Source organism: Rhipicephalus sanguineus, chromosome 2 (genome assembly GCF_013339695.2).
Source record: "Rhipicephalus sanguineus isolate Rsan-2018 chromosome 2, BIME_Rsan_1.4, whole genome shotgun sequence".
NCBI classification, from domain to species: domain Eukaryota; kingdom Metazoa; phylum Arthropoda; class Arachnida; order Ixodida; family Ixodidae; genus Rhipicephalus; species Rhipicephalus sanguineus.
The window spans coordinates 219,275,892-219,298,315 of NC_051177.1; the positions used below are offsets into that span (position 1 = coordinate 219,275,892).

The 22,424-nt window shown below is 46.2% G+C and overlaps 1 protein-coding gene across 2 annotated transcripts in view; it reads left to right on the top strand.

Annotated features, from left to right (window-relative positions):
• Nucleotides 1–8,918: 8,918 nt before the first annotated feature.
• Nucleotides 8,919–22,424, top strand: part of LOC119384093 (protein arginine N-methyltransferase 1) — a 93,531-nt gene continuing 80,025 nt past the window's right edge. The window contains exon 1 of one of the 2 annotated variants that reach the window (XM_037652386.2): nucleotides 8,919–9,000. In XM_037652386.2, the coding sequence (XP_037508314.1) occupies nucleotides 8,974–9,000 (27 nt within the window). In that variant the 5' untranslated portion in view covers nucleotides 8,919–8,973. The remainder of the gene's footprint in view (nucleotides 9,001–22,424) is intronic. The other variant, XM_037652384.2, reaches the window with a different exon arrangement.

Genomic DNA, 22,424 nt, shown 5'->3' on the forward strand with positions numbered 1-22,424 from the left:
GGCCCGGCGCGGCTTTGCTCCTCTACCATGATGCCGCTTCGCGGCGGTTCCCGGCGGTTCGAGTCTAGCGGGACCAGCAGAACGAACTAGCTGGAGAAGACGCTCGAAGGGCCTGGGGGCACTCTCGGTCCCCATACATTGTACTGCATTTTATTTCATCAATTAAGCGATGGTCATCGATGTTCGGCGAATGATTTTGTGTCCTTCACGTGCATGGTGGGCTAAAAGATAGGAAAGTTTGGTTTACCGATCTTCACATGTTTAAATGGGGAGAAATATAAGCGCGCTACCCTTTCTTTTTATTGCGCATGCGGTTCAGGCGACCAATATTTGCGATTACGAACGTATACGAGCGACCGAAGTTCATATGTGCGCATTTTAATGGCAAAAGCTCTAAAAAAATGTTTACTAAACGTTTTAAAAAGACTTCTTGTAAGAAACGTTTTTTCAACGTCTTCTAAAAAACTTCTTGTGAAAAACGTTTATTCAACGTCGCATAATATACCTAGATGTCTGCGTACTTTTTTAGTCGTTTCAAGAAGTTTTTTAGAGGTTTTGTGTTTTGTGGGTTGTGCTGTTCGGATTCGCGCTATCCAGTATTGAAGAATATAAGCACTACATGTCAGCTTACCGCGTCTGGTGTTGGTAACACCCATGTTGCTGTTGGCATCGTTACGCAACTGTAAACGACTGGTTATATAATACATATGCGACTCTTCAACATATGAGTGTGCGTATGCCGCTTCCACATTTCTCTAGCGTGAGTCCGTAACGTTTCGCTCAATGTAAAAAATTACACCACAGTCACCATCTCGCGCATGCTTCGCATAACATCGATTCCCACGGTACGTGGGATCTGCCGAATTTTTCTTTGCCCTTTCTTTGGTAACTATTGCGGCACAAAGGCTTTAGTATATACCGGGTGTTTCAAGAAATGTGCCTGAAAATTCTCAATATAAAGGGGAGCGCGACATTTGCTCGCCTCCTTCATAGGTGCTTTTTTTTTCCTTCTGTGGGTCGGTAGATTACCAGAGGCACAAATAACAACATTAATAAAGAAGGATGAAATAATTAACGCTTAAGTTAGAGACGACAGGCAATTAAGTAAATTTAGAAGTCGCCAGTAATTCTCGCGGAGTGATGAAACTCCAACCATTTACGGGTGAAACCAAAAAGCGCCCAAGTCGCGTGCAACTGCCAAACTCCAGGAGACGTGCCCCGAATGAACCGTTTCCAAGAACGATTACAGTGGTGTTAATTCTGCATTCATTAACCTACGTGGGCGACATGTGCTATCACTGCAAGCGCGGCCCGCACAGCCTCGAAACGAGGTAGCTCGACCTCTCATACTGGACGTATAAAAAAGTAGAGCAGCCGCGTCCTTCGGTGTTTCGGTTTCGCCTGCAAGATTGGCCGGATTTCAAAAGAATTGCACCTTTTTGTCGCAATTTCTTCTTTTCGTAACTATTTGTGTTGAAGCTACGTCAAGGAGGTAGAAACTAACTTGCTTTTGTAGATACGCTGGGAAAGCAGGAAAAATTGTAGGTATACACACTGCCAGGCTGCAGTCTGGTCGTCTGCCCCGTTCTCTCGAAGCAGCATTCTTCGAAGAGAATGGAGCAGAGGTGGTCGCCGTCCTCAGCTCTCCAACCACTTCTTCGAACGGCACGTTCCCAGGCAGAACGCTGCGCGCAGTCTTTCGGAAACCTGTAACACGGATAATCACGTCATGGAATGTTGCGTTTGTCAATTCCTTAATAAACATGCATCCAATTCGATATCCCTGCACCAGGTAAATATTCATGCACGCCGTCAGTCTTGAGCTGCAAGAAAACACCACAAAGCTCCGAATTCTAAGGGCGTTCAGACTTACTACTCGTACCAATAATGCTCGATACGTCCAGATAGACTGCACGCGCATTAACAACTATACAGCCCATTAATTGGTACTTCGTGCATACACTTAAAACTCACGTACAACGTCGTGTCAGCGAGCATTTAAAGCGTAAAATTTTCGTCGATACAACTGTACACATGTATTACGTACATACATGCGCACCTTTCAAGTTGTGTCCAGTTTAACAGCGTGCACGGAAAAACAGACGATCGTCAGCGAACGAAGTGAGGACACTTACACATGAAAAGTGGTCCCAGGAGTCTTCATAATGCGATTTGTGCAGCCATAAGCGACGCACGAAGTCACTATGGCCTTGTAAAATGTTTAACTGCTTTACAAAAGCATGCCACCGTCCCCAAATACCACTGTGGCGGCGGGGCAACGAAGCGCACTCTGTCGTCTGCTTCAGAGTCTTTCCTTTAGCAATATGGCGGCGACCGGCGTCACTTACGGGGGCGCCACCTCCACTCCAGAAGAAATGGTTCTAGAACACTTAGTGCGCTCACTGAGCGGCAGAGCGCGATGCACTTCACGTCGCTGCCGAAAGGGGGCGCGGTTAGCAGCATCACCTGAAACTTCCCGGCGGTTGCAGTGCGCGGCTACCGCGCGTTGCTGTTTTGCGCCCATGAAAAGTCGAGTTATGGTGCGCAACACACGCAACTTCTTTTCATGCAACTTTTCTGTGAGTTGTGAAATAAACTGCTGTCGTTGTGACTGATTTTACGGGGGGTGGGCGATGTATTAAGCGGCTATGATGAATATGAATGCTTTTGCGATAGCAATTATATGGACACTCTCGGCTCATTTTTGCCGTCGCCGTCTGTCGACGCCGTCATGTCCCGGATATGAGAGAGAGAGAGACTCTTCACTAGAAAAACAAATTTTTGCCGGCGTCTGTATACCGCTGGCATGCTACTCTGTGTAGGGTAACGGGATTGACAGAATAAAGAAGCGAGGGAAGGAAATAATAATAATAAAAAGAAAGAATATAAAAAATGAAATGCGCAAGTGAACCTGATAGAAATATTTACAACGAGTGCGACAGGTAAGTGAAGCCTTTGCTGTATGAAATAATCATGCAATCATTAAAGCTTTCCGACTAGGCCAATTTTTGACAGGTAATTAAACAGGGACTGTAAAACCCGTCGCTGTTTAGAAGGGCCGGGCACTGGGCCTAATATGTTGAGTAACGTTAAGTGATCGTGACAAATTATGTCCACTTGTCTCTCAAACAATGCTCTCTCATCGTGGTATACGCGAAGCAGTCCAGTAATATGTGCTCCACAGTCTCTATGCTGCCGCAGCTATCACAGCAGGGACTAGTGGTGCACCCTATGCCGTACAAATAACTGTTCGTATATTCCACATTCAGTCGAAGACAATGGTACAGCGTCTCAAGTTGGCGAAGAGTGACGACTGTGACGGCTGGGATTTGGTTTCCGGGTCGTACCCGTACACCCAAGACTCGTCACCAGTGATTATGGTGTTCATGAAATCGGGGTCACTGTTAGTTGAATCCAGCATGTCGTGTGAGACTTCAACACGAAGTTGCTTTTGCTCCACCGTGAGCAGCTTCGGCACGAATTTCGCCGAAAGTCTCTTCATGGCGAAATCTTCGGCCATAATGGAATGTGCAGAAAAAGTGCTGATGCCCACCTCTTCCGCAATTTTTCGGATAGTCACACGATGGTCCCGCATCACCACAGCATTCACTTCGGCAATGATCTGATCATTTCGGCATGTTGATGGCCGACCCGAGCGTGGCTCGCTCTCCACCAATGTGCGGCCGTTTTTAAACCGGTTGTACCACTCCTTAATCTGCGTGCTGGGTGGGCGGCTTTCGTCACCGAAAGACAGCGGGTCTACTGTACACAATGCTGCTCCGTCTTCTTCTTGTTTTCATGCGTCTTCTTTCTAATGACGCTTCGCGAGTGCTCTTTGTATGCGCACTTCTGTATGAGCCTTCACGGCATATATTATAAATAAATAAATAAATATGTTATGCTTGCTCAAATATATTAAATACTGAATTTGTGTGTGTGCGTGTTATTATTGCCCCCTATAAATATCTAGTGTACAGGTCATTTATCTGTGCGCATTGATGATGTGCTGACAGAAGCAATTACACAAATAAAGTGCTCCATGGCAGAATTTGCTGAGGACTGCCACTAGTCGCTTCCCAGTGATCGTGAATGGTTAAAAAAACAAGAAGTGCGTAATGATTTAAGACAGGACAAAAAGGTAACCCGGAAACGCAGAAACAGTAAAGAATAAACAAGATTTAACTGCACACATACATGGGCATCAGACAGCACAGAAGGCGTACTTTAACCACGGAAAGGAATAGAGAAAACAAGAACCCGCAGTGGTTTTCTAGTGGTTATGGTGCTCGATTGATGACCCGAAGGTCACGGGATCGAATCCCGGCCGCAGCGGCCCCGTTTCCATGGAGGAAAAACGCCAGAGGCCCGTATACTTAGATTAAGGTGCACGGTAAAGAACAGATGGTCTAAATTTCCGGAGCCCTCCACTACGGCGTCTCTCATAATCATATCGTGGTTCTAGGACGTAAATCCCACAAATAATTATTATTAGAAAAAAAAAGAAGGATATCATCTACAAACAAACACGCCTAATATATTCCATGAATAAGTTCACATCACAAAAAATAGTGACAGCAAAAATCAAAGGCAGATACAGGATCAACCAAGTGCAGTAAGGAATGTTTACGAAGTAAATGGCAGGATTCATACACACGTGAACCAAAATCTTTTAAGCATACAGCTGATATCAGTGTGTCCATTTCGTACGCAAGGTTTCGCCGGCACAAGTTTTGCTTGCATGTCAGTTGGAAATACTAGCTAGAAGCTTACGCTGCAAATGGATGATGTTCGTCGAATGCCAATTGTCGCGTTTGATTTTTACTGTCCAAAGAAACCTTCTTTTCGGCTCTTTTGGAAAACGATACCGTTACCAGCGTTCCTGGAATGATTGGTGCACTGCGGTATACGCAACATCCGGCCATGGTGACGGTAGCGAGCGCATAAAACTGGAGGGAAACGAGCACCGACCTAACAACAGCACGCGCGCAACGCACAAGTGACCGGGCGGGGGATTCAAAATGGCGGCCACGCTGCCGCCAAGGCCGAGGCTATGTTACTGCAGGGGAAAAAAACGTATAAATTCTCAGCTTAGTTCTCTGCCCTTTACGTCAGAAGGTCCCTATTTTTTTTTCAATATTTATTTTTGTCCTTTCTCTCTAATTTTCTGCCACCAATACTCTAACCGTCTCTTACCTATTTCAATCGCGGGTGTGTTCAGCTTTCCATTGTCTTCTCTAAAACCCAAGGCTTCATGTAGGCTCGTGCCCAAACGTACACCTGGGTGGATAGCTCCATATTCAATCAGAACATGCTCCGCCGTTTCCCTATCTTCCCCGCAGCATGTGCATTGTTCTTCTTCTTCACTGAATCTCGCTTTATAACTCACATATATACCCCATAAAGTGTACGGGAGGATGACTGCCGCCGTAGCTCAGTGGTAGAGCATCAGACGCGTTATTCGAAGGTCGCAGGTTCGGTCCCTGCCGGCGGCAAGTTATCTTTTCTTCCACTTTACTTTCTTCACACTTTATCCTAATTACAACGAATATCCCCTATTCGCCCCGAGATCGGGCTACAGGTGGCAGCACTGTCGCCACGCTAGTGTGGATAGGCGGCCGGCGGCGTGTGTACAAATGTACAGCGGCGCTTCGTTGTGAGCGGCTTGAACTGATTGTCGGCGAATAAAACGCGTTGACTGCAGCCTTCTGGTAATATGCACGTTCTCCATTGCCGAATCGATGCACGAAGCCCACGGATCGTTACTATTACTTGTGAGAGAAGCGCAACCTGTCAATGAACGGGATGCTCCTCGGCGACAGCCTGCGGTTTTGCACTTTGTGAAATTTTTTGCTGTTTTATTTGAACATGTTTAGCTGGTGTCCCGCCTACTACGCAGGGCTGTTGCGCCACTGAACTAATTACGCATTTACTTCTTTCTTACCTGGCTATCCGAATGGCACTCTGCACTGTATGCACGAATACGCACGTACCCGTGTGTTGTTTTTTTTTTCTTATTAAGCTCTCCATGATATGTTGTACAATTGATAAAAAATTTAGTCAGAAAAGCTACGTGGCTGACAGCGCTTTAGCACTATGAAGACCTTTCACACGTAAGCGCTTGATTTTGTTCCAGTAACAGTGTAAAAAGGAAACAGTTCAGCACAGAGCTTTTTTCCGATTCATTACCTGCATGACAATGATGCAACAAAAGAGTGGTTAATTTATGGGACAAAAGTGAGTTGTTTCTTTTTTTTTTTTCTTCAAGCCAATGATGCTCACTGCCTTCATCAATCTATAGCAAGGCCGCACAAACGCTAAAGATGACGTAAAAACAACAGAGATAGGGTTTTGCGTGAAATTAAAACCACATGACTGTAAGGCACACCGTATATATGGATTAATTTTTGACCATCTGCGTTCTGTAACGAGAATCTAAATCAAAGTACTCCAGTGTTTTAGCGCACATTTCGCTCCAAGTTAAAACAGTGCCCGACAACTCAGTTTTATCACTTCGGTGTCGATCCATTTTTTGTTCTTTTTAGGGCATTATTTAGGTACCGAAGAGTTGGACTTCACTTGCGAAAAATATCACTCTGTAGTGGGACCAGGACCGCACATTAGAAGCACATCTTAAGCACAACTAAAGCTCGTCACGTAACTGATAAAAGACCAGTGGCGTAAATCCAATTAAATCATAAGGGGGGACATACATCTTGCCATGGCGGTCATGTTGTTTTTATTTTTATTGCTATAAAAATTAAAATCATATTTGAAATAAAATAAAAGAAACGAGCATGGGCTCCCAGCTCATGTAATTGCATTGTTCTATTGAGCCTTCTCTGAAAGCGGTCAAGCAGCAGTGCGATTTCAATAGTCTCACACAGCTGAAGTGTATTGAACACAGGACTACACACACTACAAAATAAATTCATTAACAAAAAAGTTTATTGCACTATACTTAACTCTCAAGCAATTCAAATATATGGCGTTTGAAAGATAAACCTCAAGGGGGGACAATGCAAGGGGTTTCCCCCCAGCCTGAACACAAGGGGGGTCGAGACCCCCCTGACCCCCCCCCCCCCCCCGTGATTTACCCCAGTGTAAAAGACAGTCACACAATTATACACCCAGCATCAAGTGTGACACGCAAGTGCATATGGCCCAGAGCCTTGTTTTTGTTTACCACCGATTCGCTAAAGCGCTGCATTCACACGATAGCCGATGCTCCTCGTGTTTATGACGACGCCAACTGCACTTTACGATGTGCTTGAAACACAAAGCGGCACCCACATTGAAATGATCCTGGTGAAGGCAGGGTACGGCGACCATAGAGTTTCCTAAAATTAACTAGAAGGGACTCTGGCGCTGCGATCGTTCAGCTACATAGTACACAAATTTGCCTAGTCTTCGTGCTTGCGGCTTCGAACGTACTTGTGGCTTTGTTTATTGCTATGTTTTGGTTTTCTTTCAGATAAAAGAATGGATCGTTGTGAACTTCTTAACCAGATTTGAATCGCTGAGCCTAAAGAAGTTAAAGTGGCGAAGTGAAACTGCTAACTATTGCGGAACTTCGTTTTGCGACAAAGCGGATGCAGGCGACGCGGAGCCAAACGGAGCCGAAAGTACAAAATTTAGACAAATTTGTGTACTACCCGTCATTCCCATGCTGGCTGAAGCGTCATGCGTTGCAGCTCCCATAGAAACTATCGCCAGAGTTCCCTCTAGTAAGTATTGTAGGAAACTCTATGACGGCGACAACGCAGAGCGCTCTCGACAACTGCACTCACTGATGTTTTTACAATGCATATACAGCCTAGAAAGGCCAAATGCTTTTTTACATCGTGGTAGGTACACGTACAAGCATTTAAGAGTGCGCTAACACAACAGACAAACTGCCCTTTGAAGACGTGCATGACGTACGTGCCTATGCAAACACGCCGCGGCTAGCAGACGACGCAGGAAGCCATCCGCACTAGGCGCGCTTCAGGCAGTGGCCGCCAGGCGGCGACTCCGCTCTATCTCGGGGCGAGTACTTATACTTTCTTTGGCATTATTGTCTGTTATTTCTCATTAATAACATAATGCAGCGCTAAAAACACACACACCACAAAGTAAGGAACACAAAGCGACTGTCCCGTCGCTTTGTGTTCCTTACTTTGTGGTGTGTGTGTTTTTAGCGATGCATTATGTCATTCAGCAAGCACCAACTCGCCCAACAACACGTTCTTCTGCAGTATATTTCTCATTAATATTGTGTCTAACTAAGAAACGAACCCTTAAAAGTAATCGTCTTTCCTGCTTTATAACTACGTGTTCTAAGGCAACTCTCGTTTATAACAGTAAAGCGCTTCCCCTTGAATTATCGTAAAATGCTTCCCTCCTCATTTCATTTTTGCCCTTTCGGTAGTCACTCAAAGCCGGTTTTTTCTCCATAGATGCCGTCCAGTAAATCCTCTCCGCCTCTCTGACTTTTCGCTTAACGCTCTTTGTTGAGATACATTGCTTACACTACCAGCCGTACTAGTGAGCCTCCTAGTTCTTCTTCTCCACTGTGTGTCCAGGCAACCATAGAGTTAATATTAACTCTATGCAGGCAACGGAACACCTTCTCTTGCCAAGGCCACCTACTCTCCTTTCTTAGCCTTCCTCCGAACCTTATTTTGCTCGCTTTGCTACGGTCCCTAGAAAAGTTTTGCTCTCCTCGCCTCAAATGGTCGTGCGTGCGAACGGTGCTGCCACCTCGCGCAAGAAAACGTGACACTTCAAAAGTGAGGAGGTCGTGGGCAAGGGAAAGATCAAAGCACCTTATTTCTTAGCTGAAAATTTTTTTGTACATTAAAAGTTTGTTTAAAATCCACATATTATTTTTGCGTTCTGTTTTTGTCATGTAAGCTTTGCGTACGAGAATTTGAAAAATCGAGTGCAAGTGCCGACTGCCTCCTAGCGCGAACCACGTGGGAAGCGTTATTGCAAATGGACGCTATGGCGGAACAAATGGACGTGAGTGGCTCTTTTGTCTCTCTTCGCGTAACTCGCAAGTTCGCTATTATCGCGTAGGAAACAGCGTTCGATGATAGCGCGGATAGCGGGGCACCGTCTTCTTATCCCTTGCCTAGTTTTTGCGGCTTCTAGTCGCGACGGACCGTCGTGAGAGGCTACCGGCGCGAATGAATGATCGCGAATTGTTTCAAAGCGGCATCCGGCCTGCGCTCGAAGGAAGCGTTTCCCCTCGACACAGTGTGTGTGTGCGCGCGCGCGTGTTCTTTGTTTGGCCGATGCCTTGTCGCCGCTTCGCTATGTGCTGTAGCGTCTTTCAATCGGTGTCCGCACCTCGTGGCATTAGGTGCGGTCATGCTGTAACAATAGCGACTGTCATGCATAGGAGGAAAGCGTAGTTGGCGCGCCATTTCTTCGCTCGCCCCGTTTCACAGCCGGCTAACTCGTCGCTAATGTTCTCCTTCCGTCGTGCTGTACAAAGCTAAAAAAAAGAAAGCAGGCGTTTTGGCATGTTGTGGTAGAGTGACGTAACAGGACTGGATAGGTGTAAACGAGCGCACAGCTCACATTCATGGAACTCTTTGCCCATAAACAGGAGATAAAGAAGAAAACTAAGGTGTTCATTAGAAATGCTGTTTTGTGAATTTCGGGACGAGAGGACTAGGAAAGAAAGTCTTAACCCTCATGCTTCAAAATTTCTTATGGTGGATCAGATCATATCAGGGCTACTGTGGCTTTGATCTAAGTCATAGCGTCACGAGCCAACTTTCCGTTGTTTTGTAGGAAACATCTTTTGAAAGCTGTCGGCAATGCGTAATTTGTTGCTTGCGCGCGGATATAATTCCACAAATTCCACAGTAGAGCAGGTGGATGTATGGCTTAAAATGTTTAACTAATTAAGACAGGGACAGAAGTTTAAAGGGGTTGAGACACCAAAATCTAGGGCTATAAAAGGCCTGCTGTAGGCTTCCACTGTACGCAAGGACGCTCAGCACAAAGGGCTGAACTCAGTAAACGTTTACAATATATTTTGTTTTGTTTCCAAAGAGTGCCTAAATGCTCATTCTTGTGATAGAGACCCATTGCTAGTGCAACTCATGTCACTGTTTAGAAAGGGCAACACTAGTTTTAGCGACGTCAAATGAGTGGTGACCCACAGCCCTGCCGCACTGCGCAAGCCAACCAGCCCCGGAAACGAACACTGGCGTCGCTGCAGTTGCAGCGGTATTGAAGCCCTCGAAAAATATCGAAGTAGCCTTTTGGCACGGCCTCCTCTCCTAGCAGCTGCAGCTGCACCTCTAGGGTGGCCACCAGGAAACTACGGATTTTTCTCACCGTAGTGGAAACTGCCTCTTTCTGCTGTCATCTGTTTTTGCTACCACTGGCACTGCATGGGCCTGATTGTTCGGCCCGAGCCCGGCCCGGGCCCGTGGTTCCACGCCCGGCCCGGGCGTACATGACAACCCAGCCCGGGCCTGTGGTTTCAAGCCCGGGCTCGGCCGTTCATTACCAACTTATCCAGGGCGCGCGTGTTTATGACCAGGCCCGGCCCGGGCCCGTAGAGGATATTGGTTGTTGATGATTGTTTATGATGCCTTGCACTTTGTAGCGGGCGATCGGACGGAAAATCCGATGTGTACATGAATCAAAATGTTGCTTTGCGCGCGGTGGTAGCTTAGTGGTTAAGCTGTTCCGCTGTTAAGTCCTAGGACTTAAGGGCGAGACAAACGGTACGATTTTTCATGCGATTCTACGTCCGACACGGCGGAGGGGAAACCGGAATGGTGACCTTTCATAGCATCGTACAGCCACCATTCCCTCTCCCCCACCGCGGCGTCGGCCGTCGGATCGCATGGAAAATCGGACCCGTCTGTCCCCCGCTTTAAAGGGCGAGACAGACGGTACGATTTTTCATGCGATTCGACGTCCGACACGGCGGAGGGGCAACCGGAATGGTGACCTTTCATAGCATCGTACAGCCACCATTCCCTCTCTCCCACCGCGGCGTCGGCCGTCGGATCGCATGGAAAATCGGACCCGTCTGTCCCCCGCCTTAACAGCGGATCTGCGGGAATCGTCCTAGCCGCAGCCACGGTGGCCGCATTTCGATGGGGGTGAAACGCAAGAACAGCCGCGTACTTATCTTTAGGTGCACATTAACTTCAAGTGGTCGGAATTCATCCGATCCCCACTACGGCGTGCCTCGTAATCATATCGTGGTTTCGGCACGTAATACCAGGGAATATAAATGAAGTGTACCGTATGTGTCAACCCCAAATAAAAGACCGAAAGCTTTATTCCTCCCATGGGAACAACCGTAATCTGGCCCATTGTTAGTGCTGTTATTTTTATGCTGGTGCACATGTATTTACTTTGATCGTACGATTTTGTCCTATCAGGTCATCGAGCATATGAATATATATATACACACACGCACGCACACACACACACAGGTGAATTCATGAGCATACAGCATAAAATAAACGAACCAGTCTATACTGGTGAAAAAAAATAGGACAACTGTTTTTCCATTTTATTTGCTAAGCTTTACTAAGAGCCAGCTCTTTGCAAGCGTCACTTCAGCTTGGCACAGAATGCCTTAGACCATGCAATGCATAACGTTCGCGTGTGCTCGAAGGCCCGACTTAGGCCTCTTAATGAGCGAGCCCAGCCCGGGCCTGCTCGAAAATGCTTCGGACGGCCAGGCCTGGGCTTTCGGGCCGGCCCGGGCCCGGGCAGTGCTCTAGGCCAGCATACCGAAGCATGCAGAGCCACCATACAGACAGACTCAAGCGCGGTCTACAACACACTGATCAAGTCAACAACCTAGAAGCGGACAAACAACATGACGCTTGCACAGCTGTCTGAAAAGCTAGTGCGTCACGCTTGAAAAACTAGCGATTTCTTAATGCTGCCAAGTTTGTAGTGGTGCTGCCTTCAGGAGGGAGAGCACTTACCGATTCCGTATATTTTTACACTTAAGGACGCCATGAAAATTGCTGTGTAGATTACATTGTCGTATTGTTATTTTTTTTTTTCACATTAATTTCCCACTGCACCGCTTAGAACCACAGCGCCATCGTGCAGAATTGTGCAAGCCTCGCTTTCCGGCCAAGAGCCACGTTCCGCGAGCTTTTCACCTCGACTAACTTCATTTGCAATCTGCAAAGCGCACGAGAGAGAAAGTGCCCGTACACTGACACGAATGATGCTACTAAGTTATTGTTCAGGGACTTGAGGCGATATGACGTCACTGCAAGGACTTCGACGCTGCGCTGTCGAGGCTTGCCTTTCCACCGTACGTGTTCCCGCTCTTTCGCGATGCAGTCTCGGAAGGTGGAAATTTTCATTACTACCAAAAGGTAACTCAGCCGTAGAAAGTTTGGATAATATAGCTTAGAATGGGCAAACTCCCATCTGAATGGAAGCTTCACTGTGATAAGGGTGATGCAGAACAGAAAGATTGTTTTCATGGTGTACTCCAAGAAACTGGTGCTAAGAAAATATTTATGTTAAATAGATCTAAATTTATTACAGCTTGGCTTAGACACAGCAGTTAGAACGCGTGTACCGAAGTATTACAAATGAAATGAGTATGTTTGCAATTCACTAACTCCTTTTCACTATATTGTGAAAGTTATGTCTGCCTCCACAAAGTAATCTAGGTGATTTCACAGAAATGTGCTTTGTGCTTCAGGTGAGCTTAGATGAATCTGTCTGTCATAAAACATGCTTGGCATATTCCAATAATAAAACAAAATAATAATGCTACTTGCAGTGATTTGGCAAATGTCCAGATGTTGGTATGCTTGGATCATATGTGCACATTTCTTGTAACCCTCCTTTGCGTGAACTGCTGGTCCGATCAACTGCCGCGTAGCGAACGGTAATGTTCACTTCATGCGGATCATTGCACTCATTTGCAAAACAAAAGCCAGAAAGTATGAATGAGCTTTCTGAACTGTTTCAAGCGACATGGTCTGCATAATAATTAAGCATCCTTCACCTCAATGAGGCAACAACTAATTTCACACATCATGTCCACATACAGGTTGATGCTGCTCAGGGGTAATGAACAGCAAGCTAAATTAATTTACAAGCTGGTTATCTAAACTGTTAGTTGTGATTCCGACAGCACCGCTTCTGCGATGCTACATGAAGACGCAGTGTGACAGCAGTAAGAAATTTCGGCAATGAACCTCAACTTGTTTTTGTAGCAAATCGAAGCGCTGAAATTATTGCAAGAGAAACATGGAACTAGACTACAGGGTGAGGGAGGAAAAGTTGAAAATACAGCTATGGCAGTATTCTTGGGCTTTCGGGATATTCTGCGAAACTCTGATGTTTGTGACTGGCTTGGCACACCACCAAGAATGCTGTCTGCAGATACGGGGATGCATCCAATGCAAAATAAAACTTGTGGAGGCCATAATTTCTTACAGAAATTGCCCAAGAACAATGCAACCTAATAATGTAATACAGTGTTTCACGTGGCAGAACGAGGATATGAATATCAGGCGTGCCGTAGATTAATTTCAGTGATGTGATAGCTGTGCCAGTTGCACCAAACTGCCAAGAGGTGAAGCCTGCTAGTTTTGGCAAAAATCTCATGATTGTTTTTATGCACAAAATTTTTCCAGCAGTCTACTTATACGTCTCTATATTTGGGTACAACTTGGGTAGACGGGAGAGGGGACTGAAGGGCGGCAGCCGAGGAAGTGCCATCCGGTTCGGAACGTAGGCGTGGCCATTGCCTTCTAAAGTTTGACAGGACTGTGGTATCATTTGAGCGGTCATTGCAGTGTTCCCTGCTGAAAAGGCTGACTGCACCGCTGTCAAGAAATGCCCGCCCCCGATTGCTACTATATCTCATTCTGTGGCATAGCATTGTGAAACCGAGTAAATATAGTTTCTAACTGTATCGTTAGAGAAAAGTGGTGCAGTTACAAGTTTTTGTAAAATGGCAGCCTTTTATACTAGAGGCAGTGCGCAGAACATTTATGTGCTTGAACAGACCGCTATGTGTGTGTGTGTGTTTTGTTTTTCATAAAAATTGGTAGTACTGTTCGTTCTAATTAACTTCAAGAAGTGGTCATACAGAGCTCTCGTTTTAACATGGCTTTGTGGTCGCGATTTATCAACAATTCCATGCGCGGCAGAGGCCTTTGAAATTTTGCTGAGAAGACACAGAGTTGCAGCATATATATTCTGGTGTCAGGAATATAGGGACGCAAGGGACATAGCATGCTTATTGGCCGATAGCCGACGTAAATAGAGAGCGGCGTTCGGATCAGATGCGCTTCTTGCTGCGGGGTGCCGCCACTTGCCGGCGCCACACTCCTCAGTACACGGTAGCTGCACTCGCGCACGCGAATCACAGCGGGAGAGCGATCACGTTTCATGACACGCGCTGACGTAATTTCGTTCCCCCGTGCCATTCCTCCCTGTCTAGCTTCCAGTACGCTCGTCGGCACGAGAAAAGAGAGAAAGCGCTGGGAGCGTGCGCCAAACCCCCGTAACTCCGCTGATTCTTGACGGATTCGAGAAATTTTTGCGGCAATCGATTCGGGAGGCAGTAAACTCCAATACTGAGGTCATTAGATCATTACTTGGAAAAGTGATTCATGATCCCTTTAAAGAACTTGTCAAACCAGATACAAAGCCTTTCATTACGACAAGTTTCATTGGAGAATATTTTAGGCATAAAGGGCCAGTTAACTATCAAATCCCATATTTTGTTAGCAGCCCACAAAACAGTAGTCCAACTATTCTCTCCATGAAGCATGGCATCCTTTACTTTACTATGTAAGATAGACCTAAGTTGCACTGAAAGCACGAACTTCATCAGAATATTTTTTTTCTGTAAGAAAAAAAAAGATGCGTGGAATATTTACGCAGCTTACACGTCCATGCCGTAACTAAAGCATCTGTCACAACCCCGTTATCGGGATGCAGTCGCCGGGTAGATTCCAAGGGCTCCTGCATCGGCCCCCCGAAAGCACTGACAATTTGAGATTAGGCCCGTTTAGCATGCCAGCAAACGCCGGCTGGGGTCCAGAGACCGAGTCAGAGCCAAGAGTTAACACAAACAAAAAGTATGTTCGCAGTTAAAGCAGTCCAAACATCTCAAGAACAAGCATGCATGGCTAGTTAATTCACTATATAACTCGGATGGTTTAACGGCCATGGGGGAAACAATCAATCAATTGCACTCAAATACAAGCACTCGAGAATATTCGAGAACAATTGAAGTCTTTTCATATTCACCGGCTTTGCAAGTCGTAGACTACAGCACTGACCAGTCGTTTCCTTTCGACATTCGATGGTCTCCTCTCGACAACACTTCAGTGCTAGCACGGCGTCATTTCTCACCACTTCCAAGACCGACTGACAACACTACGCCATAACACAACGCATCTTCTCTGGCTGACCGGACCACACTGCGCCAGTACATCATTTCTTCCTTCACTGACCGACTGACCTCCCGTCGCGGCGCGCTTATATTGGGTTGCACCTGGGTTAGCGATTCATCCACATGACTTATCCGCTCACAGCACAGCGAAGGCTTGGGGAAAGGGCAAGAAAGTTCCCGGGTGTTCGTCTCGTTGCGGCGGACGTATCTGTGAAATCATGCCTCGCTTCTCGATCTTTCCAGGCCTTGCGCGAGCACTTAGTTCAAGCGTGCTGGTGTCAACTGGGGCCTTCGCCGGATGGGGTGAGGGGGTTGCGCTTTGGAGAAGTGACCGTACTTGGCGCCGTGTTTTGGCATGCCTTTTAAGACAGTTCAAGCACTCGTTTGTGACAGCATCGGAGGAAACCTCATTTAATTACAAATATGCGCTGTATTGCGTGCAAATGTGAAGTGACCGATGGTCACTTTACTGAAGAAACTAAGGGTCAGGCACAAGCAAACGAAGAGCAGTAAGTTAGTTTCATCTTCTAGAATTTTATAAATGAACGTGTATTCACGTGTGCATACATCCATTTTATTAAACATGGTACTACTGCTTCATGTCAGAGTCAGATATTTGCATTCAAAATGTGGGACTGCTAACTGCTCCAAAAGCAGTGCCAAAATTGCCTCGATCAGTCGCATCACTGCAAGTTTGACTGCCTGGGGTTCTTTAATGTGCACCTGTATCTAAGCACACGCATATTCTGGCATTTCGCCTCCGTCGGAAGTCTGACCCCTCCTTGTGGTGCTGCTACAAATGGCATTCCATGTTTCCACCATGATCACCTGACACAATGGGCTGCTAGCTGTCCTCAATCTGGCATGTCGATTTCTTTGAAATGTTGTCATACTTGAAATACTGTCGAGTGAAATTTGTTCTGTCGCGCCCAATTTGAGCTAGCTGTAAACTTTGGCAACTAAGAGCTGTACTCACCGAAAACGAAACAATAAGCACTTGTATAGACGCGCAAGCACCTAGTGCAGGTTCTTTACGACAGAGATGAGACGGTAATCTGTGAGGTTTAGTTACATAAGGGCTGGTTCTTGACGTCACTGAAGAAATAAAGAAAAAAAAAAGGAAAATAGAGAGGGGAATAGCGAGAACAGAAGTCGCTGGAGGTGCTTGTCATCTGCAGAAGAAGCAAGGAGCAAGTGTGGTCATTTCACCCGCTGTTGCAAGAACAGTTTTAGATGTGTGTTTAAAAACAAAAAAAAAACAACTAACCCAATGTGAGTAGGAGCATGTAGAACCTGTACTTGGCTGAAGACAAATAAAAGAATGGAAGGCAAATGACTAGTGGTATAGAGTATTACAGGGTTCGTAGCAGTCCTTGAAACCCTTGAAAACCCTGGAATTCTGAAATGGCATTTTTAAGGCCTTGACAACCCTTAAATTTTTTTAGGTCCTTAAAGGGGCCCTGCACCCATATTTTACCCTCCGATTTTTACATCGGAACGCGTTCCTTGTATCGTCCTGAGATGAATGCAAAAAGAATTTTGGAGATAGACGCACGGAAACTGAAGTTATTGAACTTACAAATTCAAAATAAAAGCAGACGACAGAAATTGGCATACCCTTTCGTATTTCACTCGCACAGTGACGTGTCACTGGAGTTTTGTCTGCTTCCAATCAAAACGCGACTTACATTTTGCCGTACCGGAACCCCGCAGCACATGGTGGCCTTCCAGTCGCAAGCGGGCGCCGCTCCTATTGACGGCTTCTGTGCCGCACAAGTTAGCAGATGACTGTATCAATGTATGCTGACACGCAAACACACCTAGACACCTCGAGCATATGGAAAATCTGTGTAAGACAGAAATGCAAAGCACAGTGTATTGATGAAGGCTGCGCCATCTGTGTCGCAGTTTGATAAGTTACAATCGATGCACAAATTGGTGTCCTTTTCGCAGCTGTAACGAGCATTAAACACATTAAAATGAGTAAATTCCACATACTGAGTGTGTCGCAAGCGTGTACTATATATTATTTATTTCCCACCAATCAAAACAAACAGCATAAGTCACGCACGCTACCTCACTTCCTGTAACAGAAATTGTCGTTGTACGACGCTGCAATCGGCGCGGAAGCCCATTTCGGAAGAAAATTAAAATATAAAACGCTTCGTTCTCGCCGCTTTAGTTGGTGCCACAGCAGTCATCAAGACCCATAGAAAGCAAACGGCCGATCAAAACAACGTGCGTAATTGAGGGTGCAGGGCCCCTTTAAATGTCCTTGAATTTTGTCAGTACCGTTTCGTTCAACTTGTTTCTGGCAGTTGCCTTTTGATAGGCCTGTGCAAAATATGCAAGCGCATATTACGTTTGTTGAATTCGCTTTGACATTAACTTAAAATTTGGAAGTATTTGAAATGAACCAATAAATGTCTTGTGCCGCATGTAACCTGCCTAAACGATTGTTTCACTGCTGCATGGTGCTGTTGTGCCATAAAACCATCTTGTCAGGGGAAGTCTGCATTGCTGCGAAGCCACACTTATTCACTTTGGCAGCGATTCCACTCCTGTGCCAAAGTGCACCAAATAAGATCTACTGCGCCATCCTGATAATATCGACGGAAATTGTGCCAAATTGCGCCAGAGTCTCTGGTTTGGGGGCGTCTGTCACCGGCAATATCCACGCCAACGCATCAAAACATGTGCAGCTTGATCTTGGGACCGCGAAAGTCGCAACCACGAACCAAAAAATATTCCACTTAAAGGAGCCCTGACACAAAAATTTTCGCCCCGCGTTTTTTTGCTGCAATGTGTTGCTGGGGGCCTGTTAGTCGTAACACGGCACATCGTTTGCTGCAGCGCGTGACAGATAATTAATTACAAGCTCCTCATTACCGACACAGCCTCAGTTTCAGTTTGACAGAGCTCCAAAAACGACAAGCCGCCGGGTGCACCTATCACCACCTAGCGAGTGAAACACTCGGTCACGTGAGCACACAGAACAGTGACGCATTTCCGCGCGGTCTGTCGTCGTCGGGCTCATTGTCATCTGATGGCGACGATTTTCTTGTGGCGGGGATGGAAGGAATTTTCTATGTGGCGAATCACTTCAGGTTTGACCCGCTGGCGAGGAGCGATTCGTCGGGAAGCGCGTCAAAACAGAAATGGCGGCTACGACGTCATCATAACTTGTACCGGCTGAAAAGTTTATGTAGGGGAAGTAGGGGGGTCACCTCGGGTCACCTCCGAGGGTGTCAATGCACCAGACGCGGCCTATAATGCTGGATCGCGCTCGCGAACTTCAAAATTCATATAAAATACCATCCAAGCTTTATTCGCTGTCGATATTTTGCAGATGGTACACACACGTACACGGGAATCGATCCAGCAGGCTATCTCGGCCGCGAAATTTTGTGTCAGTACCCCTTTAATAGATAGCGCTCACGCGTGTGCCCCGAGTATGCCACCATCCCATGCTCGGTCCCGACGCAGCTTCTGTTGTGCAAGTCGGCTCCATGGCAAAGCACGCTCTCCACAGAGGCTCGTAACATCTAGGCCAATCGGTATAGCATGGAAGTGTGGTGGCGATTCATGGGCGGACGTCGTCTGTTCCAGAAATGCTGCCGATGCTCGTTTCAAACGCTACACAACACGTAATTAAAGCAGTTTTCACTAATTACTGCACGCACTCCACCAGAATATCTGTCACTTCTATTTTTTACATTGTGGAATCAAAATCTGGGAACGTCAAGAGTAATAGATATATGGAACATTATTGAATTTTCCGTGCTTCGCGTCCATGGAAGAGTACGTGAACGGTGGGAAAGCATTGACAGGTTTCCTGAAATATACTTTATCCATGGATCTTCATCCAGAAGAGCTTTTTGTAATTCCTTCCACCAGCACATCCGGGTTTGTAATCACTCTTGCGGTAAATACCCCCAAAAGACCCTGCCCTTTCGAGCTCATGAGTGCTAGGGTGCCAGTTCGAATTTTTCGCTTGCTTTTTTGAAAATGTCATCTCATTTATAATAAAGGCATGCTTCCTGGTTGGAGCATCTGCCATTTGGCTTTAATATGCGCAGCTGTCAGTCGCGGGCCCATCGCTGATGACCCTGGTGTAGGAAGGCCCACTGTGAAGTGGCTACGCCATATTACACGTCCGCCCCTCGCTTTCCAGGGTCAGTAGCAGACAACTTGAAACAAAATCATACTTTCACGTAAGGGCAAAGCAATGAATGCAATGTCAACAAACTGTATTCTTATACAAGGCTGGCAGCTAAGCCTTTTGGATCCAATCTCGTGTAACTCACTGAAATGTTGGTTTAAGGGAATACGGCCGCTCCGAAGACAGAAGCGGTTTTCATGCTGTCAGTTCTCTTAAACGCGAAGTAAGTGTTGAGAGCACAGCAACTTTACGAGCAGTCTCCTGATGCCTCGAGATAGCGCGCGCTCCCTCCCCTCCCCTGGCATCCCTTGATGCTTCTTGCGAAAGTCGGGCAGTGTGTCATCCTCTCCGTTCGATGAGCAATTGATGGCAGGCCTCGCACTGGAGACGACCAGCTCGTTTCATCTTCGCTTCAGCCGCATTTGTCACCAGAGCTCGCGAGCTTTTACTCACGGATAGAACATACGATTCGGGGGGGGGGGGTGTTATCAATATGGACTGTATATGAAAAATGACGGCAACAACAAAAACCCATCGAGAGTGTCCGTATAATTGCCATCGCAATAAAAAAATATTGAGGGGCCTTTCCACTTTGTGAGGTGGATGATCAGCGAAGCTGTCGGCACACGGCACAGAGGTGATATGGTTGAGGCCTGTTTGGTATGTTAGGCCAGGTTGTTAACGGCCAGGCAGTTAACGTTCAAAAGGCACTATTAATACAGAAGTCATTTAAATGCCTCATTGCACAAGAAAATCGGCGGCGTCATTGCGAGTGCCGCGAAAAATCGTCACGGGATGACATAATTGTGTTGTCATAGATCGCCAAAACTTGTGGCGTAATCATGACGTTATGCACCGTGACGTCATCACATGACATCATCGCTTTGCACTGCCTCCGTGATCATTGAGCCGATCAGGGAGGCAGTCAAAACCAGGGGAGGTGCAGAAAACTTGCAATGCCTCCGATCCTGGAGGTGGTGCAAAACCATGTTAGCTGCTTCCAGAGGGTTGCTGGGGAGGATCGATACATTGGTAGAGGATAAAAAGAGCATGGCTTTTGCCTTCGAGTCGTCTTAGGCAAATGCATAAGGGACCCTGTGAGGCGTTTTTTAACAACGAATAAGGCAGCCGTAATTAGTGTGGCCTGTAAGGTATGTGCCACAGAAATTGGTTAAATTGCGCGATGAATACAGGACGAAAACAGGAACACATATACACACACAAGCGCAAGTGTGTGTATATATGTGTTCCTGTTTTTGTCCCATATTCATCGTGCAGTTTAAAACCTCATGAAAACCATGCACCGACTAGCCCAACAACATGCCTTGCTTCACCACTGGTGCATTAAAAGGAAACACTAGGAAACAGGAAAGGCGACGGCGAGAAACTATCATCATCATAAACGGGCATATGCCACAGAAATTGGGTATGTCCCACTAGTCAGCACTGGTCCATTAAAAAGGAAGAAGGCAACAGTTAGTCCAACACTAGAGAATGAGAAAGGCAATGGCAGCTGCGAGAAGACCCCGAATCGACGGAAGGCCTAGGCCAGCGACGACATGTCCGTAGAACTATGAGAGGTGCAAATGCTTGGTTTCAGTGCGAGTTTCTGTCATTGGACATCCATGTCATGTCTGTGGCTGTGTGCGGTTTAACTCGAACCTCTCTGCGCTGTGAATCAACGTAGAAACAACCTAGCAACACCTAGCTAAAGCCTAGCAACAACCTAGAAACAACCCTCATCACCTATCTAAGGCCTAGAAACAACATAGACGCAACCAGATTAGTCTTCAGAATCGTCCAGTTTCGCTGTTTCAAGGCTTTTGCTCACTTAGTGCTTAGTGCAAGCTTCGCCAAATTTTTATCTATTTATTTTCTTTTTTCCACCGCTCTTTAGAAGGCACTTGGGGGTTTTTGGTGTATGCAATTGAATGTCCTAGCTATGTACAGCTTCGCTTAAAAGGAAGACGAAGTTTGTTATATCACGTTGATCGCGCTTTCACGGAAGCTCGATTGAAGCGAATCTCCATCTTTAAAGGGACACTGAAGAGAAACAATTAATTGGTTTAGATTGATAAATTGTACTCTGAGAACTCTAATGTTAATAATTTTGCCATCATAGGTTTATTAATAATGGAGAAAATCAAGTTCAAAGTATATTTTAAAATTTTGCGCCGAAATCTCCCCGCGTGACGTCACGGATTTCAAATTGTATTTATCGTATTTTGGCGCCATTGGCTCAACAAAATTACCCCAAACTTGGTAAAGTCTATGGCCCCCTCAGAGGACAATGTACTTCATTTTTACCGATTAGCAACTACGTAGTCCCTAGCAGGCGCCGTTAAAATATGTGACGTCACGACGAATGGTGCGGAAGCTTCAAGGTGGCGTCGCCACCCACATTTTGTTTTTGCGCATTTTCTCGCTTACTAAGCGTCTTCTCGCAGCAAGCGTGGACTTTTTGGTATCGTGAAAGCGTACTTTACTAATATGAGAAAAATCATTTTGTTCTTTAGTGTCCCTTTAAGACAACCCGGTGCATGCGCAAACGATAGTCTGGAAGCACTGTGAGAGAGGCCTCGGAAAGAGGTAAGAGAGAGGCGGAGGAGGTTGGCTTTGTGAGGCCAGCTAAGTCACGTCATGTTGTGCCCCGCAGTACAATCGATCGAGAAGAAAAAGAACCTTTCATCCGCCTTGGAGTGGCCTCAAGGGGATGTATTGGGGACAGTGTGACTCTTCAGCATTCACGTACTGCTCTACGTCGCGGCATTTGTTTACCACGTCTGCTGATAACCACATAGATGTATTTCGAATGTTCTTTCATAAAGTACAATTTTATTGGTCTAGTATTCT